Raw genomic sequence first — 23,727 nt, 5'->3', positions numbered from 1 at the left:
ACTTTTTAATGAATATCATAGGTTTTGAATTACTATTATAAAAATTGTGTATCAATATTTAATAAGTATTTAATTTATATAGTTATATTAATAATTAATTTCACCTCAATATTAATTAATATAATTATATAAAATATTATTTTTAATAAAAAAGTAATATAATTATATTAGTTGACAAAAAAAACATTAACGAACCTTTACTAATTATAAATAAATATAATGAAATTATAATATACGGAAATTGAATCCGATATAATTGACTGTTGCCTCACTCCAAATATTTAATATATTAGTGTTTCCATAACGGACTGTCACCTCACAGCTGATATTTAATATATTAGATTTTGCTTAGACTAAATTTACAACTATACATATACATGTAAAGTTATATCAATATAATTATTGTTATTAATATTATAATATATATAAATATTTTTGCAATTGTATATTAATAGGATTATGTTATTATTGTTAATTTATACCTTCTAAATATTTTAATATTATAATTTTAATTTATTTAAATATATAATCTTTAAAAATTATGAAATAAAAATTTAAAATTCGTACTACGAACATGATATTTGTACATAGAAGATAATTAACCTAACCCCAAAACAAATCCGTCACAAAAATCAGCTTGGTGGAGCTCATCTCCAAAGGGAAAGTATGTCTGTACACCAAAAATTGTCAATGGCCGGCAGAAGCGACCGGTCAGTACACGCGTGAATCGTCACGAGCCTGGTGGGTTAGCCTGGTAGGTTATTGTTTGTGCAGTTGTTTATAATGCGATTTTTTGGAAGTTTTTTTAGTGGGTTTTTTTGGTCAAAATCCGGTAGCAATTTATTGGAATCGCAAGTTTGATAGCTAGTTTCTGCACAATCAAAACGTCCCAGGGGTTTTTCAGGGTGCTGAATCCAAATATACAGTTAAAAAACTATTTTAATTGCAACAAATCAAAATTTAACCTCAATTTCTTCCGCCAAATTCTGTCACCGGAATCTCTCATACTTTGGCTTTTGCTGCTGAAAGTTCGAATCACAGCCATGGTCAGAACACAGGGAGTTCCGCTCGTGTTCATGTCAGCATTTTTTATCTGCGTTTCACAGGGTACTGACTACAGCTTTTTGGTTTTTGTTGTTTTTCTTCCAAGGGTTACGTTTTATAACTGCATATTTTTATCTTTGCAGGGGCAGGAGGTACGATCTTCGAGATCCAGAACAACTGCCGATTCACGGTTTGGGCAGCGGGTTTACCGGTTGGTGGTAAACGGCTGGACAGCAGGAAGTCGTGGAGGGTTCAAGTCGCCAATGATACAGCAAGCGGTAGGTTTTGGGGGCGCACGGGGTGTTCCTTCAACGGCAACGGCCGCGGCAGCTGCAATACTGGGGACTGTGGGGGTCTGCTAAACTGTCAAGGCGCCGGAAACCCCCCTGTGACGATGGTCGATTACACTCTCAATCAATACCCGAACAGCGACTTTTATGACGTATCTGTCATCGATGGATTCAACCTGCCAATGTCGATCATACCCTCCAACCCTTCATGCAACGCAGTCACCTGCAGCAGCAATATAAGTGCCATCTGCCCCGCTGAATTGAGGGTTTCCGGCGGATGCGATAACGCCTGCACTCGTTTTAAGACATCACAATATTGCGGTCAGACTAATTATTCGATGATTTTCAAGCGCCAGTGCCCCCAGGCTTACAGCTATGCGCACGACGACTTCAACACCACCTTATCTTGCCCCGGAAGCACCAACTATAAAGTCGTTTTCTGCGGCGGCAATGCCACCTCCCTGCAAGGTCAGTTCGCTATTCCACCGTGTGACCACTTGAGAATCATAGAGAGTGAATTTTCGAGCTCCTCAACATATAGTGCACTGTTTGGCTAAACTTGTGCGCGTAATGTTTATTTTTTTTTGTTTGGACCTCCTACGGTTTGCATTTCTGTGTACAATAAACACTCTATTATTCATCCGCTTCATTTACTATTTAGTCTGCTTATTCAGGAAAATCAGAGTAATTGGAGGTCTGGTATTTTCAAAATATAAGCATTTTCAGCGTATTTACACTGTAATTAAACTGGGAGAAAATTAATGTATTGCAAATTGATCTGTAATGGTACTTATCCTTTTCCAATTGATGTAAGAACCACAGATAAGCTCTTGCCAAATGATATTAAGCGCGTCGCCTACCTTTTCAAAACCTGTGCCTATTCCTTGTCCAATGAGGTAAAGGCAAGGGATGAGAAGTTTTATCCCTTACCTTGTTACCTTTTGGGAAACCTCTACCAAAGGGTTTAAGTTAAATTGATTTTTTTGGTAATGGAAAGCTAATTAAAATTTAGTTGTTAAATTAATAATAAAATAAAATTTAATCGTAATTTAAGTGGCTGGGTGAGAAGGAGGCAGAGGAATTGTCTGAATAGTTAAAAGTGGCTGGAATCTAGGTAAAAAAATTCAAAAAATCTTGTACCAACTTTGAATCATGTTTTTGATGGTGGAAATAAATTTAGCAGTCTGAAAAACCTTTAGAACACTCAAAACATAGAAATTTGATAAGTATAACTTAGATTTACAAAAATCCCTGCCAAATTTTATCAAAATTTTCATAATTAATTAATTAAAAAAATAAATAAATAAATTGAATACTAATTTTATATTAATCCCAGAACCATTGACGTGCTCACGATAAACCCTTCGAGTTAGAACGTAGAAAAGCCTGCTTTAGCCGTCTTGAAAAAGCCAGACAGAAAACGGGAAGCTAAGCCTCCTTTAGCCGTCTTAAAGAAGCCAGACAGGAAACGGGAAGCTTTGAAGCTGACGGGCAAAAAAGGGACAGTTTTCAAGCTCACGGGTCTAAAGAATTATGCAAAGAGAGGGACGTAGCAGAATCTTTCATTTCATTTCACCTTGGATAAAATTCTGACCTTCTGAATGGTCAATTTCTTCTTTCCTGAAAAGAAATGGTGGATTCTTCTCTCATAGCATTGGGTAGGGTTTGAGAGTCTGAGACAGGGCAGGTTCAAGGGTTCTTTGTTTGCCTGAATCCAAACATATTTTGGCAAATCATCAGTATTTTTCTATGACTGCCACCAACATCGAAACCTCCGAGTTTAAGCCATTGGCCTTTCAAACATAATCTTTTGGATCTATAGGTTTAATGACAGATTGGATTTGTCCTGATACAGAAGCTTTTATCCATTCAGTGCTGAAATTTTACGGGCACAATGTTTGTCAAATATGATCAGTGAAATATCGTCCTTATATATTTACACCAGACTTAAAAGACACTTTGTCAAGTATATGTATGTGGGTACACTATTCAAACCCCATTTTTCGATTACATTGTTAAAACCCTCAACATATCCCATTTTTCGATTACAATATTAAAACCCTCAACATATCCTGATTGTCCTGTGCTTAATCGGTGATCTGAAAGTCAATTCCTGATATTGTAACCGAGCCCTCGGAGCCTCCCCATTGTCTTTCCGGGCAATTTGTAAACTTTTAACTTCAAAGCTTGTGCTGGTAATGGATGGTCGTAACACACAGTCGGGATAGTAATGGTGATTAAAACCATCATTTTATAAGAAAAGGGAAGATTTTTGAGTTTTTCCAAAGAGGCTCCAGCTATTCAGATTACGTAACGTCAATTATTGAAGAGGTTATTTCGTTACATATCTTTCCATGGATACTGCAGATGAATAGCCCTGCAGGCACAGCCTGCAATCTGGAGACCTGATGGGATCGTGTTAGAAACTGTCAAAAGCCCTGCAGACACGGCCTGCAACCTGGAGACCTGATGGGACTGTGTAGAAACTGTCCAACGTAATTTAGATGTAATTTAGAAAGTGTAAATAAATTAGTTTGTGTGAACTTTAGTACACATCGAATTATTAATTTGAATCTTTATGAAAATAAATTAAAAATAAGAGTTATATGTGAGAATAAATTGGGGCTGATCTTATCTATATTCAACTAATTGATTAAAAAAAAAACTAATTTTTTTTATAAAGCGAAACAAATAAAAATCTCATGGAAATAGCTACGATAATATAGGTCAAAAGAAAGGGTTCATAAGATGAGTAACACTATGAAGTAACATTATCAAATAAAAGTTATTTCTGACTTAGTGACAATTACAATTGAATTCAGGGTAAAATTTTACTTCAGCATAGTTTTAATTGCGTTATTCATTGCAAGAACAATGTTGTTTATGGCATGTATTTTAGGGATAGGTGGTGTTGGGACACTGTTTCAAGAGTGTAAAATATTTGTGGTTAGATTGGTTTTTTTTAATATAAAATATATGTTAGATAAATTATTTTTAATTTTAAAAAAAAAACAGAGAGTTGTATTTTATTTAGTGTACAGAATTTTAAATTTAAAAATATTTATTTTGATTTTTTATTTATTTTTTAAATAATTTAAAATTAAAAATTAAAAAAATATAGAATATAAATTAAAAACAAAATTTATTAAGAAATTTTTGAAATGTAAATAGTTTTTTAATTAAAATAATAAAATAATTATCAATTAAGAAAAGCTATTTTTTAATTGTATTTTTAATTTGAGGTGAAATTAAATTTAGAATTGAGTAATCCTTCTACATAATTTTAATAAATCTACAGCTATAAAATTTAAAGGAAAATGCGTTTGATATTTTTTTGGGTTATCATCTACATATACAGAAAAGGTAAAAGTCTAAATATGCAAAATAATTACTCATTAAATTCCCATAAAAAAAATTAACTTCCAAAACATTTTACCTTGAAATCACATTATCATCTTAAATTCTGTCTATTGACATTGTCATCTTAAATTCTATTTATCCTATAGACATTATCATCTTAAATTATTCTCCTCAAATTTATTTTGTTAATTAATTCATCTTGTTGGTAAATTCTTTTTGTTAGTGAATATTCTATTTTAACATTTTTACCTTGAAATTCCCGTCATACTGTTTAATTCTCACTGAACGGCGCTTTTCGCTTTAGACAGCACTCTAACGCTCTAAATGCTTCAGAAAAGCGGTGAGTTGAACGGCCCTTTTCACAGCCCCCTAGCGCTCAAAATGCTTAACAGAAGCGGTGAGCCGCGAGAAAAGTGAAAGCATACCGTCACCAATCTATTGGTGTTCGGATTCTTATGAACAGTTGTCCTCCCCTATGAGATTTCAAGCTTTTATGTTCAGGGTCTGTGTGCGTAGTTTTCTTCTCGATACCGTTTCTTAACAAATGACAGCGATTCAGAAGATATTCTCTCCAAAAGTCCATTGCTCATCCGCGAAAGTCATAACCCACTCTTCTGCAAATAAAGCTGTGCGGTTGGCTCCATTAATGATTCCTTATATCGTCTCACTCTGTGTTCTAAATTAATTTCTACTATAAAAAAGATTCAAACACTCCAACATTTTGAATTTTGAATTTTTGAATTTATTTTCACTCGCAAGAAAACTGCCACTGGGTGATTCTGTGGCCTCGGTTATTATTTTCACTCGCAAGAAAACTGCCACCGGGCGATTCTGTGGCCTCGGTTATTAATTATTACAGTAACTCAAAGAAAGCGGGATATATTACACAACTGTATTCCCCTGCGTGACGGTCGAGGTCTCGAGGTGGGGTTGTTTTATTATTTGTTGTTAACGATAACCAGACTTCAGAGCATTCTGTGCATGTATTAGTTGTTTGATCATGATATAAAATGTCTGTTTGGTTAATTCATATTTTTGTTCTAATTACAGGACAAAATATTACAGTGGTGAGTCCCAATATGACAGTGACACCGTATGGGTCCCCCACAATGTCGCCCAGATCGACGAATTTGACACCGTTACTGGGCAATTCGACACACACGTCCGGTAAAAAGACATCAAAAAAAATAGTTTTGGGAAGCGTCGTCGGTTCAACAGCTCTATTTGTCATGCTGTGCCTGGTGTTCGGTCGATGTGCTAGACAGTGGAAAACCTCTGTTAGAACAGGTAATAATAAAATTATTGAAGTATCGTTTCCATGCGAATTGCGCTATATATTTTGTTTTATTTATTTATGTGTACTTTGTCGGATTAAATCATTATGAAGAAAGTTGTCATTGTGATGCTCTCTCCACAGATAAGAATATAGATGCAAGAGGAAATTTCGGGGAAGTATATTTTGATTGCAAGATTCTCAGAGATGCTACTGGAAACTTTGATCGGAACAACATGCTTGGCAAAGGAGGATTTGGAGAAGTTTACAAGGTATAATAATATTCATGGTTTTGTTCAATTATGTGGTACCTTTCCAGTGTAATTGTAATGATTTTGATGATCCGCAGGGAAGGCTTCCGGATGGGAGGTATGTTGCCGTTAAGAAACTGAATGGAAAGCACACTACTCAAGCTGCTGAGGAATTTCTAACGGAAGTGAAGCTCATCAGTAGTGTCCGTCACCGTAATCTTGTTTGTTTACTCGGATGTTGTAAGCGAGAGCACAAACGCTTGCTAGTTTACGAATTTATGTCAAATAACAGTCTTGACAAACATTTGTTCGGTAGGTTGTTCTTACTAGTGCCAACGTTTTCAAAATTCATGTTGTTTCCAGAAATTATGTGACTCGTACTGAAGCTTTAGAATACTATTGCTGGGGTCCGTAGGCAAGATAAGAAATCCTTTGTGCTGGGAAAACCGATTAAACATTATAGTGGGCACAGCACGAGGCCTTGCATACCTGCACGGAGAATCCAACGTTCGCATTATACACAGAGACATCAAATGTCCAAATATACTTCTGGATGACAGCCTTCATCCCAAAATTGCAGATTTTGGATTGGCTAGATTTTTTCCAGAAAGCCAAACACATGTTTCTACCAGAGTGGGAGGAACAATGTAAGTTCAGCAATTCATTTATTAGTTGTTTTCAGCGAATCTTTGTAACGGTCGAATCCAGATATTAATTCGTGGCTTTCATGAATTTGGTTTAAGGCAGAGGCTACACTGCACCCGAATATGCGGTTCATGGGCAATTAACGGAAAAAGCTGACATTTATAGTTATGGGATCGTGGTTCTTGAGATCGTGAGTGGGAGAAAGTGCGTGGATGCAAGACTGCCCGCCCCTCGTCAGCTTCTTCTCGAGTGGGTGAGTCTAACGAAGATAACTTCAGTTCAATAATTAAATCAGGAACATCTTTTGTTAAGCTTGCTTGGCATGAATTCTTCAAATGATCCAAGTACATCTATCGTGTTCCTCGTGATGATTCAAGAACGGGCCATATCTCTGGATCTTTATTTTCTTTCTTCAAAAAGTCTTTTATTTGTTTTTTGCTTGATAGCCATCCGTTAATTACATGGCCGAACTCGTCTTTCATTTTCCTGGCTGAACCTATCTCATATTTTTCCGGGCAGCTAGTCGTCACACACTTGTCTTAATCCGTCTTGCTCACTGCATAAATGTTGTGCATATTTGTAGTGAATTTGAACACTATATTCCACCACAATCCATAATAAAAATGTCTCCAGATGCCAGGGGTTTCATGTTTTGGTAACGGGTCCATATCACGTTATGCAAAACCAAAGGAAGAAACCCCAACTAAAAGTTAAAACCCGAAAGGTTCAAGGCTTATTGAGGTTATCACTAAGTTAAACTCTGTTAGTGTAAAAACAAGTGTTTTTACTAGCAGTTAAATTTGTTTTGAGGGAAGAATTTCTTGAAGCATATTTACCAACGCGATAGAAATTTTTTTTCGCTCAAAAATGATAACATCAAGCACAAACTCGACTAATCCTCATATACCTCAATTTAATGGCAAAAAATATGATTATTGGGCTATTACAATGAAGGCCCTGTTTTCATCTCAAGACATTTGGGATTTGGTGGAGTATGGTTTCCAAGAACCAACGGATGTAGTAGCATACAATGCCTTGTCTTAAGAAGAAAAAGATTCGCTAAGGGACAATCGGAATAAGGATGCAAAAGCCCTCCTCTATTTTTTCCAAGGAGTTCATGAAATTATTTTTCCAAGGGTTGCCGCAGCAATGAAGTCCAAGCTAGCATGTGACACCCTCCAGACAACCTACCAAGGCATGGAAAAAGTCAAGACAACAGAACTACAAATGTTGAGAAGAGATTTTGAAACACTTTGTATTAAAGAGTCTGAGAATGTAGACTCGTTTTTTACACATGTAATTGGGCTGGTTACTCAAATCAGGGCTCATGGTGAGACACTTGAGGAAAGAAGAATAGTTGAGAAAGTTTTGAGAAGTTTGCCAGCAAGGTTTGATGCCATTGTTGTGGCCATAGAAGAGATAAAGGATCTCTCGCAGTTCTCAGTGGACTAGCTTAATGAATCACTGATTTCTCATGAACATAGATTGAATAGAGCAACAAGCCCCTGATTGGAGCATGCCTTCAAGGCGCAAGTATCATTTGGTCAAGGTCAAGGCAGAGGAAGATCATATGTTAGAGGAAGAGTAAAAAGCCCACACAGAGGAGGAAGAAGCAACCCTTCAAGTTCAAGTGGAAGAGGCAACAATCAAAATCCAAGTCAATGCCTAAGCCAAAATCAATCACAAGGTCAGAAGTATGATAAATCTCAAGTTCAATGTCATTACTATAATAAGTATGGTCATTATGCGAATGAATGTAGAAAGAAGCAATATGACATTAGTAACAAACCAAGTGTAAATTTCACAAAAGAAAATCAGAACCATGATAGCGTGTTTTTAGCTTGTAATGTAGCGCAAGAAAAACAAAGTGATACGTGGTATCTATATTCAGGGTGTAGCAACCACATGTCAGGAAACATAGAAATGTTTTCCAATCTAGATGAAAGTGTGAAATTTGAAGTGACATTAGGGACTGATAGCAAAGTCTCTGTCATGGGAAAAGGAAGAGTTAATATCCTAACAAAGAAGCAGGAGAAGAAGTACATCTCAGATGTTTACTTTGTCCTCGGTCTGAAGCATAACCTCATAAGCATTGGACAACTCATGCAAAAAGGCTACAATGTCTTCTTCAAAAATGATGAGCGCACAATTTTGGATAGGCTTCCAAGGAAACAGTTGATTGCAAAGGTTCAGATGACAAACAATAGAATGTTTCCCCTAAAGATAAGATCAGATTTGCAAAAAGAAGGTGCACAAGCACAACTCTCAATGAACTCACAAGAGGATGCAAGAAAAGATGCAGCTATCATATAAGTAAACTTTCAAGCAGAGGTCAAAGATGAAAATTGGTTATGGCATTTGAGATTTGTTCATCTCAACTTTGAAGGTTTGAATTTGCTGCATAGGAAAGGCATGGTGAAGGGACTACCACTCATAGAAAAAACGGACAACCTATGTGAAGGATGTATCTTGGGCAAGCAACATAGAGAGACATTTCCAGCAGGAAAGTTAGTAAGGGAAAAGACACCTTTGGAGATTGTCCACTCAGATTTATGTGGACCAATGCAGACACCATCAATTGGTGGCAGCCATTATTTATTGACCTTCATAGATGACTACACAAGGAAGACATGGGTCTATTTCCTAAAACATAAAACTGAAGTGTTTGAGCACTTTCTCCAATACAAAGCTTTTGTTGAGAAGAAAAGCGGACACTACATCAAATTCCTTAAGACTGAGAGAGGTAGCGAATACATCTCAAATGACTTCCTTCGATTTTGGAGGGAGCATGTAATTCGAAAGCAATTTACAACAAGGTATACACCTCAGAAAAATGGTGTGGCAGAAAGGAAAAATAGGACCATTATGGAAATGGCAAGGAGTATGATGAAGGCAAAGCATTTGCCAAACGATTATTGGACTGAAGTTGTCACTTGTGTAGCATATATCTTGAATAGATGTCCAACCAAAAGCATCCAGAACATAGTTCAAGAAGAGGCATGGACTGGAAGAAAGCATAGTGTCACTCACATGAGAGTTTTTGGATGTGTGGCATATGCACATGTGCCAGATGAGTTGAGGAAGAAGTTGGACATCAAGGGGGAGAAATGTATATTTGTTGGATATAGTGATGAATCCAAGGCATACAAACTCTACAATCCATTAACCAAGAAGGTCATAATCAACAAAGATGTGCAGTTTATAAAAGAGGAAGCATGGGATGGAAGTTTAGAAAACACAGTCAATGTCAAAGCATGTATACCACATGAGGACAAAGAAGAATTAACAGCAACAAGTAATTCCTCAATAGTGACTCCCTCTACTCTTATTCAAGCGCAACAAAGCAGGCAACAAGCAACACCATAAACAAATAATAGATCAGTGTCGCGCAACCAAGCAAGTGCTTCTCCAAGCACGATGCAAAGCATAACACCAAGTGACATTTCAAACCCATCTTCAGCAAGCACAAGAAGACCAAAATTCAGAAATTTAAATGAAATTTATGAGCAAGATGAAGTTGATAGTAGCACTGGTCTGAATTCTTTATTTGCCTTGTTTTGTCATGTAGATGACCCAATCCATTTTGAGGATGCAATCAAAGAAGAAAAATGGGTTGCGGAAATGGAGGAAGAAATAGAAGAAATAGAAAGGAATGACACATGGGAGTTAGTGAACCTTCCAAAAGGAAAACATGTCATTGGAGTGAAGTGGGTCTATAAGACCAAAAGCAACATTGAGGGAAAGATTGAAAGGCACAAAGCAAGGCTAGTTGTCAAAGGATACAAGCAGCAGCATGGAAGAAATTATGTAGAGGCGTTCACGCCAGGCATGAGGATGGAAACAGTGTGCGAAGTTGTGGCGATTGTCGTGCAGCATAAATGGAGAGTGTATCAAATGGACGTAAAATCAACGTTCTTGAATGGGGTGTTGAAAGAAGAAGTGTATGTTGAGTAACCGCCTAGTTATGAGGTAGAAGACCAAGAAGACAAATTGTATCAGTTGAGGAAAGCTCTTTATGGGTTGAAGCAAGCACCACGTGCATGGTATAGAAGGATATATGCCTACTTGTTAGACAATGGTTTCGACAAATGTGACGATGAGCATACTCTCTACATCAAAGAGAGCGATGGTAAGATTCTCATTGTTGTCTTATATGTAGATGATTTAATTTTTATAGGCAGTGATGATTTCCTCATCGCTGATTTCAAATAAGTCATGAAGAATGAATTTGAAATGATTGACTTGGGAATGTTAAAATATTTTTTGGGCATAGAAGTGAAGCAAACAAAAAATGGCATTTTTATCTCTCAAGAGAAGTATGTGGCAGACATTTTGGAGAGGTTTAAAATATAGAACAAAAAGCCCGCACCAACTCCAACTATCATGGTGTTGAAGTTGAGCAAAGAAGATTGCAGCAGCAATGTCAATCCGACATTATACAAAAGCATGATAGGAAGCTTGATGTATTTGACCGCCACTATGCCAGATATAATGTATGTAGTAAGTTTGGTTTCGAGGTTCATTGAGACACCTAAGGAGACACATTGGCAAGCAATGAAAACGATTCTAAGGTATGTCAATGGAATAAAACTGTATGGAATTTTGTACACAACAATAAGTGATTTCAAGCTGGTTGGTTACATTGACAGTGATTGGGCAGGAAGTGGCGATGACAGAAAAAACACGTTAGGATATGTTTTCCATTTGGGTTCCGGAGCCATTTCATGGGCCTCCAAGAATCAGCCAATAGTGTCACTGTAAAAAACGGAAGCTGAATATGTCGAAGCAACAACAACATCGTGTCAGGCAGTTTGGATGAGAAGGATGTTAAGGGATTTTCGTCATGACCAAGAGGGAACGACAACTATATTCTGTGACAACACCTCAATAATTGCATTGTCAAAGAATTCTATCTTTCACAAGAGGACCAAGCATATTGATGCTAAATATCATTTTATTAGAGAGTTGATTAACAATGTTGAAATTGTGTTGCAGTACTGTAGGCCATAGGAACAATTTGCTGATAACTTCACAAAGCCATTGGCACGTGAAAGTTTTGTTTATCTCAGAAACTATTTGGGAATTGTCAATGGCGGCAATTGTGATTAAGGGGGAGTGTTAGAAATATTAATCCCAAACACCGCGTTAAACACCCTGACAACAACCATACTTGTCAGAAGTATTTTTGCAGGTTGCGTCTCTGTTTGAAGATGGAAGGACTAAAGCTAGAACAGAAGTACCGCGTGAACCATTTCACAACACATCACAAAAGTTAAGGCTTTCAATGAAGTTTGGTAAATACGGGAAAACATTTATTGCACAAATATTGCCCACACTACACAAACACCTGCGCGATCACTGTCCACACTCAACAACAACTGTGTATTAATTATTTTGCTTTGTCATGTATTAATGTCAAATTGTATGATGACATAAATATGAATGTAAAAGTTACTTTTGTAGAGAGAGAGAGCAAGAGAGGTTGAGTAAGTTAGACAGCGAAAGTTTGTGAGGATAAAATCATGGAGGAAATTTTGGTGGGTGCGTAAAAACAATAGTTACTGTGTTTTACTGTGTGTCATTCCGCAACCCTGGTGAAGTGTAAATCACTGTAAACCTTTGTTTTTACTTGGTGAATGAGTCGTAGTCTCATATGAATGTATTTTCATGAATTTAAATTTAATCCTAAGTTTTATTGTGTTGCTCCAAGATTTACTCTGTTTTACTATGTTTTTTGCCGTAAGTGAATTCTGTGTTTTATTAAGGCTCTGTATAGTTGTGTGAAATCTAGCTGTGTGAAATTCTCTCTGCCTCTCTGCGTAAATTCTTTCTTTTCTAACAGAAATGTGTAATTACAATTAATAAAAAATGGGCACGAAAGCTTGAATTTGTAATAATATGTTATTATAGTTAATAAAAAAAATTGTCACAAAACCCTGAATTTGCAATGTGATTTCACACGAAAATTTGAAATGGCAATGTAATTCCACATATTTATGTTTATAGGCGTGTGTATTTCGTAATAGTTTTCAAATTTTTTATTTTTAATAAAAATGTAAAATTATAAATGGTTGTAGGTGAGAGAGAGAAGACAAAACAAATAATTCACACATAAATCACACGAGCTATGACTCTTCTATTGATCACACAAAACATGATTCTTACAATGAACCCGGTGAAAGGTATTTAACCTTTTCCAACTAGCGACTTGCCTAAAATATCTTGACATGCAACCACACACTAAAAGTCGTCTATCACTTAACTCGACTTGACTCAACACTCAAACACTCAACCCTCAACACTCAGTTAACTGACTCTCTAAGTTTAGCCAACTCCTCATGCAGGAGTAATTAGCTTATTTTAACACTCCCCCTTAATTATGACCACTAAACTAAAACATGACTCATGACAACTCAAACATGTCTGTTGGTCTATGTCTCAGCTAGGCTTACAACACCCAAGTTTATTCTATGAAACTCAAACACATCTTTTGCTAATGACTTAGTAAATATATCAGCGAATTGATCACTAGATTTACAAGGCTTCAAGTGAACTTCTCCATTGCTCACAAGTTCTTTAATAAAGTGATATCTAGTATCAATATGTTTTCTCTTTTGATGAAACACACTATTCTTGGATAGTGGAATAACTGAGGTGTTGTCACAATATATTGTTGTTGATCCTTGTTGTTTCTACTTGAGTCTATCAAATCCTCTTCTTAAACACACTGTTTGACATGTCGCTGATGTTGCTGCTACAAATTCTGCTTCTGCTAACGAAAGTGTCACAATGGGCTGCTTCTTAGATGCCCATGAAATCACACCTGAACCAAGATGGAACAAATAACCAGAAGTTCTCTTCTTATCATCCAAGCTGCTTGCAAAATCACTATCTATGTATCCAATCAAATCCTTCTTTTTTGTGCTTGCATACATTATGCTACAATCTCTAGTTCTTGCTATGTATCTCAGAATTGTTTTTCCCACACTCTAATGTGTGTCCTTTGGAGTCTCCATAAATCTGGAAATCAAACTCACTCCTTGCATGATATCCGATCTTGTAGCTGTGAGATACATGAGACTGCCAATCAATCTTTTGAATAAAGTTGGATTGACATCTGATCCTTCATCATCCTTGCTTAACTTTGTACCTTTTGCAACTGGTGTAGGGACATGTTTGCAATTTTCCATCATGAATCTTTTCAACAAATCTTTGGCATATTTATTTTGAAAAATAAAAAATCATTTTTCAGATTGTTCAACTTTTATGCCAATAAAATATTTCATGAAACCAAGATCTGTCATCTCAAATTCTCTCATCATGGCTACTTTAAATTCATCTAACTCAAAATCACTTATAAAAATCATGTCATCAACATATAAGCAAACAATCAAAATCTGTCCATGCTCATTTACGTTTGTGTACAAGGTAGGTTCCATGTTATTCTGCAAAATCCGTTCTTAATCATGTAGCTGTCGATTCTGCTATACCAAGCTCTAGGCGATTGCTTCGGTCCATAGAGCGCTTTCTTTAACCTATAAATTTCTCTTCGTTACCTTCAACTTCATATGCTGGAGGTTGTTGCACATAAATTTCTTCTTCTAGATTTCTATTCAAGAAGGCTGATTTCACATCCATGTGATATACTTTCCACTTGTTCTGAGTTGTTGTGGCTAGAACCGCTCTTACAATATCCAATCTGGCTACCGGAGCAAATGTTTCTCCAAAGTCTATTCCTTGTTGCTACGAGAATCCTTTTGCTACAAGTATAGCTTTAAATCTGTCAATTTCACCTTTCGCCTTCAACTTTGTCTTGTACACCCACTTTACACCAATGAGATTTTTGTCCTTTGGTAAATCAATCAAATCCCATGTATCATTCTTTTCAATAGCTTCAATTTCTTCATCCATGGTTTGCACCCAATTTTTATCTCTGATTGCTTCTTCAAACAAAGAAGTTTGGAATGACAACAATGCAAAATTTCAACTAACATCCAAATCATCATAAATATCTTTCATACTTCTCATCTTTCTCTTACCATTGTTTGATTCATCACCTGATTGATTGCCAAGAGAATCTTGATCTGTTGATATGCTTGAAGGTCCATGTTGCTATGAAAATCTTGGAGTCCTTGTTGGTGTGTCTCTATTTGGTGTCTTCACCTGTGATTCTTGCTGCTCCTTTTCTGCTACATCATCTTCTTCCATCAATGCCACTTGTGCATTAATTGTTTTATCTACAGTTCGATTCCATGACTCTGGTTCTTTGATCACAACATCTCTGCTAATTATGGTCTTATTTGTAACAAAGTTATACAATTTGTAAGATTTTGATTGGTCATTATAACCAGTAAGTATGCATTTTTCACTTTTATCATCCAATTTGCCTCTTCGCTCTTTAGGCACATGTGCATAAGATACATATCCAAATACTCTGAGATGAGATACACTGCAAGACATCCTTGACCATGCTTGTTTTGGTACTCTGTTCATTGCACTTTTTGTAGGAAATGTGTTGATCACATAAATAGCACATGCAACTGCTTCTGCCCAATACTCATTAGACAAGTTTTTGCCTTTCAACATGCTTCTTACCATGATCATAATTGTCATGTTCATTCTCTCTGCTACACTATTCTGCTACGGTGTGTTTCTGGTTGTAAACTGTCTTCTGATTCCATGTTGTTTGCAGTAATCATGGAATGATTTTGAGTCATATTCTCCACCACGATTTGACCTCAATACCTTGATCTGTCGATCACTTTGGTTTTCCGCTAAGGCTTTGAATTCCTTGAACTTTGCAAAAGTTTCAGACTTTTGCTTCAAGAAGTAAACCCAAGTCTTTCTACTATAATCATCAATGTAAGTAAGGAAGTAACAACTTCTACCAATCGACTATGTCCTCATATGCCTACACAAGTTTGTATGCACTAGCTGAAGAGGTTGATTTGTTCTGTATGCAACTCCCTTTGGAAAACTTTCATGGTGTTGCTTTCCCAAGATGCAACACTCACAAGTACTAGTAGGTTCATTGATGGGAGGTAATCCTCTGACCATCTATTTCTGTTGTAACAATCTTTAACCAGAAAAGTGCAAGTGTTCAAATCGAAGGTGCCATAACCAATAATCATCAAAACATGCAACTGTAAAAGAACTCACCTAACCACTGTAATTCATAATTAGAGGAAAGAGTATGTTCCTCGTCATCTGCACCTTTGCTATTAACTTCTTGCTTGGGGGCTTGTCATATATAACACATTCTTGACCTTGAAAGATAACTCTGTATCCTTTCTGTGTCAATTGACCAACACTTATCAAATTATGTTTGAGACTAGGAACATAATATACATCTAAGATTGTCTTCGGATCCCCTTGCTTGGTCAGAATGTTGACCACTCTTTTGCCATCTACATCCATAACCTTGTCAGTCCCCAACTTTACCTATATTTTCACAAATTGATTGAAATTTGCAACCAAATTTTTGTTGCCTATCATGTGGTTACTGCAACCACTTTCTAATAGCCACACACTATCATAAGGTTCATGCATGGTATAGCAAGCTAGGAACATGGAGTCAGTAGTCTCTGTAGTGACATTAACTCTTTGGTTGCCTTGATCAACTATCTTCTTCCTACGATCACGAGCATAATGACCAAATTTATTGCAATAATAACATCTCACCTTTGATTTGTCAACTCTTTGATTATTATTGAAGCTTCCATAGTTTCTTCCACTTTCATGTTCATGTTCTTCTCGGCCATTTCTCTGACCACCATATCTTCCGCTTCGCCCTATGTCTCTCTATCTACTTCTACCTCGACCGCTCTCTTGATATAGAAACCTAACTTTTGAAAGTGGTCTCTAAAATGGAATCCTTATTTCTGTCTATCATTGCCTCATGTAATAGAAGTGATCCCATCAACTCATCAACTGTCCATGATGCTAAATTCTTGGCTTCTTTTATGGCTGCTAGCACAACATCAAATTTGGTAGACAATGATCTGAGGACCTTTTCAACCATTGTTTGAACTTTAATTTCTTCACCATAAATATTTAACTGATTTATGACATTTATGACCCGATTCATGAAAGAATTGATGTCCTCTGTCTCTTTCATCTGTAGACTTTCAAAATCTCTCCTAGTATTCTGCAACTTAACAATATTGACTTTGGCCATACCTTTATAGTTTGTCGCCAAAGTATCCCATGCTTCCTTTGTTGAAGATGTGATCATAATCTTCTGGAACACTACTCGGTCCACTCCTTGCTGGATAAGCTGCAACACTTGTGCATTCTTTTTTTTGTCTTTCTTCCATTGTTCCCTCTTTGCATTATTGAGAGCTCGTTCTGCAGCTTCATCCTTAGGTTTTGAAAACTCAAGCTGGACATAATCTCAAACATCACGTGCGTGCAACGTGGTCGCCATCTTAATGGCCCACACATCATAATCCTTCCGTGTAAACCGTGTAAACGGTGAGAATTGGGGCTAAAAATTTGAGAAAACCATCTTTCTCCAAAAAATTATTTTCAGAACACCCTAAATTTCTCTTTTTATAAGCTTTGTAAATATATATAAAAACTTAATTATCTTATTTAAAAAAAAAAAAAAAAAAACAAAAACTTCTAAAAACTTAAAAAAAAAAACCCTTTCTCATTGTAAAATTAAAAGCCCCAAAACTTAATTATTTTTTAAGAAAAAACCCTTTTTCAAATCTTTAATTAAAAAACCTTTCTCACCGTAAAATTAAAAGCCCCATTTAAACTCCACCTAACATATAACCTCTGGAATAAGTAACCTATAAACTTTTATTTATGGTCTTTATAGACCTTCGAATACCAAAAAATTTCTTTACCTATACCTGCCGCACGTGACCGGCAATAGTTTTGACTCCTTCAAATTGCATTCCACCAAAGGTTTGTTTGGTCTTTAAAAAAAAACTTTCTTCGTGCTCTTAATTTTTCTGATGCGATTTTTCTATAATTCCTTAGCGGCTATAATAGCTGCAACTCTCTTTAATTAGCAACGGGGACTCATTACCTCGTACTGGAGGATGGTTGTTAACGACAGCTGCGGCTGCCGGAAAAATTGCGACTATTGGTTGTGATTGATGCTCACACAACGTGGCTATAGAGGCTGAGGTTGCGACTTCACACACGCACAAATATCTGTGAGAAAATAAACAATTAATTTTCTGTGCAGACTGTGGCTGCACTTCTATGATATTCAGACTGTTTGAAAGTTTTGGCTTAATCTTATTCTGATACCAATTTGTAGGTGAGATCGAGAAAACAAAACAAATAATTTACATTTCTCTGATATTCAGGTTGTTCGAAAGTTTTGGCTTAATTTTATTATGATACAAATTTGTAGGTAAGATGGAGAAGACAAAACAAATAAATTACACAAAAATCACATGAGTTGCAACTCTTTTATTGTTCACACAAAACATAATGTTTACAGTGAACCTGGTGAAGGGTATTTAATCTTTTCCAACTAAAGTTTGTGAAAATCACACTAATTACTAATCTTATATTGATCATAAAAAACATGATACTTACAATAAAATATTACAAATAACATAATATTAGATAAATATACATATTTATATACACTATTTAAACAAATAAAATAAAAACTTCCAAATCATATTTTCTCATCTAGATTTCTATTATGATATATAATATTGGATTGATACAAATATTTATATACATTATTTAAACAAACATACAAATATTTATATACATTATTTAAACAAACTAAACAAATAAATGAAATAAAAAATTTCAAATTATATTTTTTTTTTTTATAATGATGTTACAAATTCTCAACATTACATTACAAATAATATAATATCTGATTGATATAGATATTTATCAACCATTATTTAATTTATATGGTTGTAGGTTTGTAGTGATATCTTATTTTATTATTTTTTTCAAATGAGGCTAAATTTAGATTAGAGTCAGCCCAACATTGAGTGGAAGAGTAAATTGCTAACTCTCTCCTTAACGTCTCACATAAAATTTTATCCAAACTAAACCTCACACAAATCCATGGATCTACCCCTCATAAAAATTATAATACTTAATACTTTTAAGTACTCTGGAGCTCTCCTTTTGGCTTTAACCATGTGAACACTGAACACATGCTTTGGGTTGGCTTTGCCACTGCTATTCTTCACGTTCCGCAAGCGACGCATCGGGAATAGGATTTTACATAATCATGCGATTCGCCTGCAGTGGACGACGAAATTGGCTAGAATGATACCACCCTCTTACTATATACATTCAGTATCTCATTGCTCACTGCTTTATCATACCCGACATCTTGGATTTGTCTTCCCGATCGAGGTATACAAGGCTGCCTATATGCATACCATGGAAGAGAAGTGCAGAGACATGTCCAGAATTCATGTTTTCTTCATCCATTTTCTCTTATCACCGAAGATGTTCCTGTACAACGCAACGCCAACGAGCCATTCGATCTGTAGCCTACATGCAAACCAGGACAGGTAAAAATAACGATGAAAATGAATCGAATCGTACCTGGAGTCGAAACTGAACCTCTGTCTCATGCGCGGAGCAAAAACAAAAAAAACGGATGAAAATGAATCGAATCGTCCCTCCTCAGAAATAACAATGAACATGAAAAAAATCGTCCCTCCCCGGAATTCTTAACATTCAAATTTTTTTATTACATTGAAAAAAATAAAATTGTAAATAAAAAATTGTAATGATTAGAATTTTCTAAAAAAATTATTATAATAAAAACAATTGTTTTTTGTATATATTTATAAAGATTAAAGTTTAATATAAATTTATGTATATATTTATTTATTATTAAAAATATTTTATGAAATTAAATTTATATCATCTAAATTTTAAATTATTAATAATTAAATTGAAATTCCAAAAAACTGTTAAATTTTTTAAAACAATTTAAATTCAATTATTCATATTTTAATTTATAATATTTATATTTATATTAAAAAAATAATTCAATGTAAAAAAATAAAAAATATATTATTTTATAACTATTCACATTCTATATTATAATAGAATATTTGTTATATAATTTAGTTTCTATTACTATTTTCACTCTATAGTGTAATAGAATACAAAACTGGTGGGAAATCTATTCCAAACACTAAAACTCCAGAAGCCGGAGTTGGTAAGCATTTCTATAACCATCGGCACTACATAGTGTAAAAAAGCATTTGTTATATAAGGTAGCTTCTAAAATCATTTTTTGAGAAATATTCATATTCCTTTATACTTCTTTTTAACAAAATATATATATATATATATATATATATATATATATATATATATATATTATAAGTAATATGTCAATTTACATTTTAAAATTTTAATATATTAAATATAAAAATAAAATAAAAATATTTTTAGTAATATGCCAATTTATATTTTAAATTTTAATATATTAAATATTAAAATAAATTAAAATATAAATATTTCATTTTAAGATATTCCTATTTGTATGAATATCTATAAATATCTAAATATGATTTTTTTGAAAAATATAAATAATAGAAACATGTCTTTTTATTAATACATTAATTTATATTTTAAAGTTTTAATCTATTAAATTTAAAAAAAAATTAAAAATATTTTATTATTTAATTTAATTAATATTAATTAATATTTATTTTAATTTATTAAATATTTTAAAAAATTAAATATTTTAAAATATTACAAATAAAATATAGTATTATTTAAATAATTTTAAATTAAAAAATATAAAAAACATTTGAAAATAATATCTAACAATTATTTTTAAATACTAAAATATAAAATACACTAATTTTTCATATTAAAATACCTCTTTCATAACGAGGAAAGCTTTATTTTCCGCCTCTTTGCACATTACCATGCTGCACCATATCCTCTTTGTTAGGAAATTTTAGGGTTGCTTTCCCTTCTTATTGAGAGCTAAAACAGCTCTTATGGAATATGGAAATGTAAGTGGTGTTAAGGGAGTTTGGGTAAAGATTTAGTTATAGAATCAATTTATAGTTGGTAGTTTCAGATTTTGATAATTTATAGTTTTGTATAAGTGATATAATATAGTTTATAAAGATAGGAAAAATTTATTGTAATTTTTCTATGAAATGAAAATAGGAAATTTAATTTAATTTTCAAAGTTGATTTTTCTAAAAATAATTCGGAAGATAATGTCTAACAAAAAAATTAATAAATTAAATTCATTTTTTCAAAATTGATTTTGAAAAACAATTTAGAGGATAGTGTCTATGTACAATGAATTGTTTATGTTATTATTAATTTATTTCTCTTTATCATTTTAAGAACCTAAAATGATAATGTGTGGCTTGTAGCATGTTTACTCCTCTTCTTTATTCCTAAGTTCTAAGCTAAGTTCTAAGCTGCATTCATCTCATACATATATATATATATATATGTATATATATATATATATATATATATATATACTTACTACTGAATATGTAACCGATGGTATGTTTCTTTATGAACCGCAACGTTGTAAATGCTGCATGCAGAGAAGTCTCATATAGACGTAGCCTATATGTAACACGGTTATAATTTTGCTTGCAAAAAGGTGTCTAATATTATAGAGCTAGCCTATGCACGGTATATGAAAAACATTTAACTGTGACTATAAAAATTGTGCTGATTATTTTGATGATAATGCAGGCATGGAATCTGTTCGAGCAGAATCAAGTTTTGCATATTGTGGATCCATTGTTAGAGGGGCAGTATCCAAGAGAGCAAGTGCTAAGAGTGATCACTATCGCACTTCAATGCACTCAGGGCTCATGGACGCATCGTCCGGCAATGTCAAAAGTTGTGTCAATGTTAACCGACTATTCAGAGAGAACTGCTCAGCCCACACGACCAGCTTTCATAGATGCTGCTACAGATAGTCCTGCGAATTTCCTTCCCGTACCGGAATCTGCGACCCAACCTGCTGCTCCAACTCGGACATCTCATGGATCTATCAGCATCTCTTTACTTCCCCGTTAAACGGAACGGTGTTTATCTTTTTACAATCTGCTACCTCGCTGTTGAAACTAACTTTTGATGCAGGCACACGGACGTTCGAGGTTCGATCCCTCCCATTAATCAAATTCAGCGAATTCTCACAGGATGCAATGTGTCTTCAAATATTTAATTCCTCCTATTTATTCATGAAGTTCAAGTGAAATGAAATGACAAGCCACATATGTTGTGCACAGGCGAAGCTCTGATTTCATTAAATTTGACCGGCAGAATTAAAGGAATGTTGTTACATGACAGTAAATCACGCAGAAAATTGGACGACAGATATCACATTTAAGTGGTTAATGTTTTATGATTTAAAAATACTGTTAAAATGTAGTTTAGTTTGTTAGGGTTGTTCAGATAAATTTGGCTGTAAAGTTATTAGCAATTTTATAATTCCAAATTTATGAAAACCCATAATTTTATCTATGCTATTCATTTTCATGTAATCTCTTTTAACCTATTTAAATGCCAATAATTTGTCCGGTAACCGTTAGAATAGAAGCAACAATGTGCCGAAAGTGAGTATATTAGAACTTAGTGAAGGTAAGAGCTGGAGTGGATAGCCAGGTACAGCATGTGAAGCAAAAAAGGCACTTGGGGATGTGCGCCCTATTTGCGGAGGATAGTACAAAGAAGCAATGGTTGTGTTGCATAAAACGTGAAGCGTGCTTGCGTGGAGATGAGCCGACCGATGGTAAAGTGTTGCACTATTTGTTTTTGGAGATGAGCCGACCGATGGTAAAGTGTTGCACTATTTGTTTTTTCTCGAGGTGCGACAACGTGGAGTGGACTGTGGAGCAACCGAGCAGGCCTGGACTTTCAAATCTTCTCTGTCGGTCAAATGAAAATTTGATAATGTTTTTTATATTTCATGCCTTATATTTTAAGTTTTACTAAAATTTGTGAATGTCTAACTTTTAATTATCATTTTTATTTTGACATTTTTCTAATAAAAACTTTATTTAATATACATCATTTTTATTTTGATATTTTTCAATAAATTTTATTTGATATACACATCAATTAAAATACACTTTTTTATAACTATTCATTTTAAAAAATTAAATAAATATATATCTTTTTAAATAAAATTAAAATCAACCCTTCAGATTTGAAAGCTAAAATTCAAAACAATATTCCAATTTATTCAGAGATCCACTCGTTATGTATTATGAACAGACCATACCAAAATTTATGACAAATATTCACGTCTATTGAAGGAAATATGGTAATAAAAACTATCAAATGCTCTATCGTGCTAGTACTTTAATCTTCGTTATTCATATTTAGTAGAAAAATGAGTTCAGGAGAAGTAAAACTAAGTGCGAAAAAAGTAATCTCTGCTCCGGCCCTACATATAATTCTCATAAAGCCTGCTCCTTTACATATAATTCTGGTAAACCCGGCTGCAATTTAAGTGAATAAATTTTATTTGAGGATATCAAAATGAAATATCTGGGTTTAGAATCAACCGAATTGTTTTTTGAATTTCAAGATATACAAACACCATAAAAGAGAACACGCCAAATTGTTTGAAACAAGTAAGACTAAGTGTGAAAAGAGTAATCTCTGATCTGCATATAACTCTCGTAAACCCTGTTCTGGCCTTGCATATAGTTCTCATAAACCCAGTTCCAATCGAGTGAATATATTTTATTTGTGGATATCCAAAGTGTGATATCTGCGTTTAGAATCAGCTGAAATGTTTCTTGAATTTCAAGATAATACAAACATCCTAAAATCGAATGTTGGTCAAGAGTCCTTGGATTAACTTTCATTGATTTTGGAAAGTAATCATATGGTAAACTAATCCAAATTT

At 34.3% G+C, this 23,727-nt stretch overlaps 1 protein-coding gene across 3 annotated transcripts; it reads left to right on the top strand.

Annotated features, from left to right (window-relative positions):
* The first annotated feature begins 609 nt into the window (after positions 1-609).
* LOC149183189 (cold-responsive protein kinase 1-like) lies at positions 610-22,330 on the top strand. Of its 3 annotated transcripts, none has more exons than XM_089417079.1 (9): positions 622-754; positions 1,030-1,107; positions 1,188-1,802; positions 5,745-5,981; positions 6,112-6,239; positions 6,317-6,530; positions 6,634-6,865; positions 6,966-7,116; positions 21,558-22,330. In XM_089417079.1, exons 2-9 carry the CDS (start codon positions 1,044-1,046, stop codon positions 21,885-21,887), a joined length of 1,971 nt encoding a protein of 656 aa, XP_089273205.1. In that variant the 5' UTR covers positions 622-754; positions 1,030-1,043; the 3' UTR covers positions 21,888-22,330. The 3 variants fall into 3 exon arrangements, with proteins under 3 accessions (XP_089273207.1, XP_089273205.1, XP_089273206.1); XM_089417080.1 differs by having other exon boundaries at positions 625-754; positions 1,042-1,107; XM_089417081.1 differs by lacking the exon at positions 1,030-1,107 and having other exon boundaries at positions 610-754.
* Positions 22,331-23,727: the final 1,397 nt, after the last annotated feature.

This window comes from Pinus tabuliformis, chromosome 3_2 (assembly GCF_031772625.1).
Source record: "Pinus tabuliformis cultivar Carrire ecotype Pingquan chromosome 3_2, CPIR1, whole genome shotgun sequence".
Lineage (NCBI taxonomy): Eukaryota > Viridiplantae > Streptophyta > Pinopsida > Pinales > Pinaceae > Pinus > Pinus tabuliformis.
This window is presented reverse-complemented; position numbering and strand designations above follow the sequence as displayed.

Excerpts from the sequence above, each read along its gene's own strand:
- LOC149183189 (XM_089417079.1), top strand. The coding sequence starts at position 1,044 with ATGGTCAGAACACAGGGAGTTCCGCTCGTGTTCATGTCAGCATTTTTT. Across the intron at positions 1,108-1,187 it reads TTTTATCTGCGTTTCACAGG|GGGCAGGAGGTACGATCTTC; the intron begins GTACTGACTACA and ends TTATCTTTGCAG. Across the intron at positions 7,117-21,557 it reads GTCAGCTTCTTCTCGAGTGG|GCATGGAATCTGTTCGAGCA; the intron begins GTGAGTCTAACG and ends ATGATAATGCAG.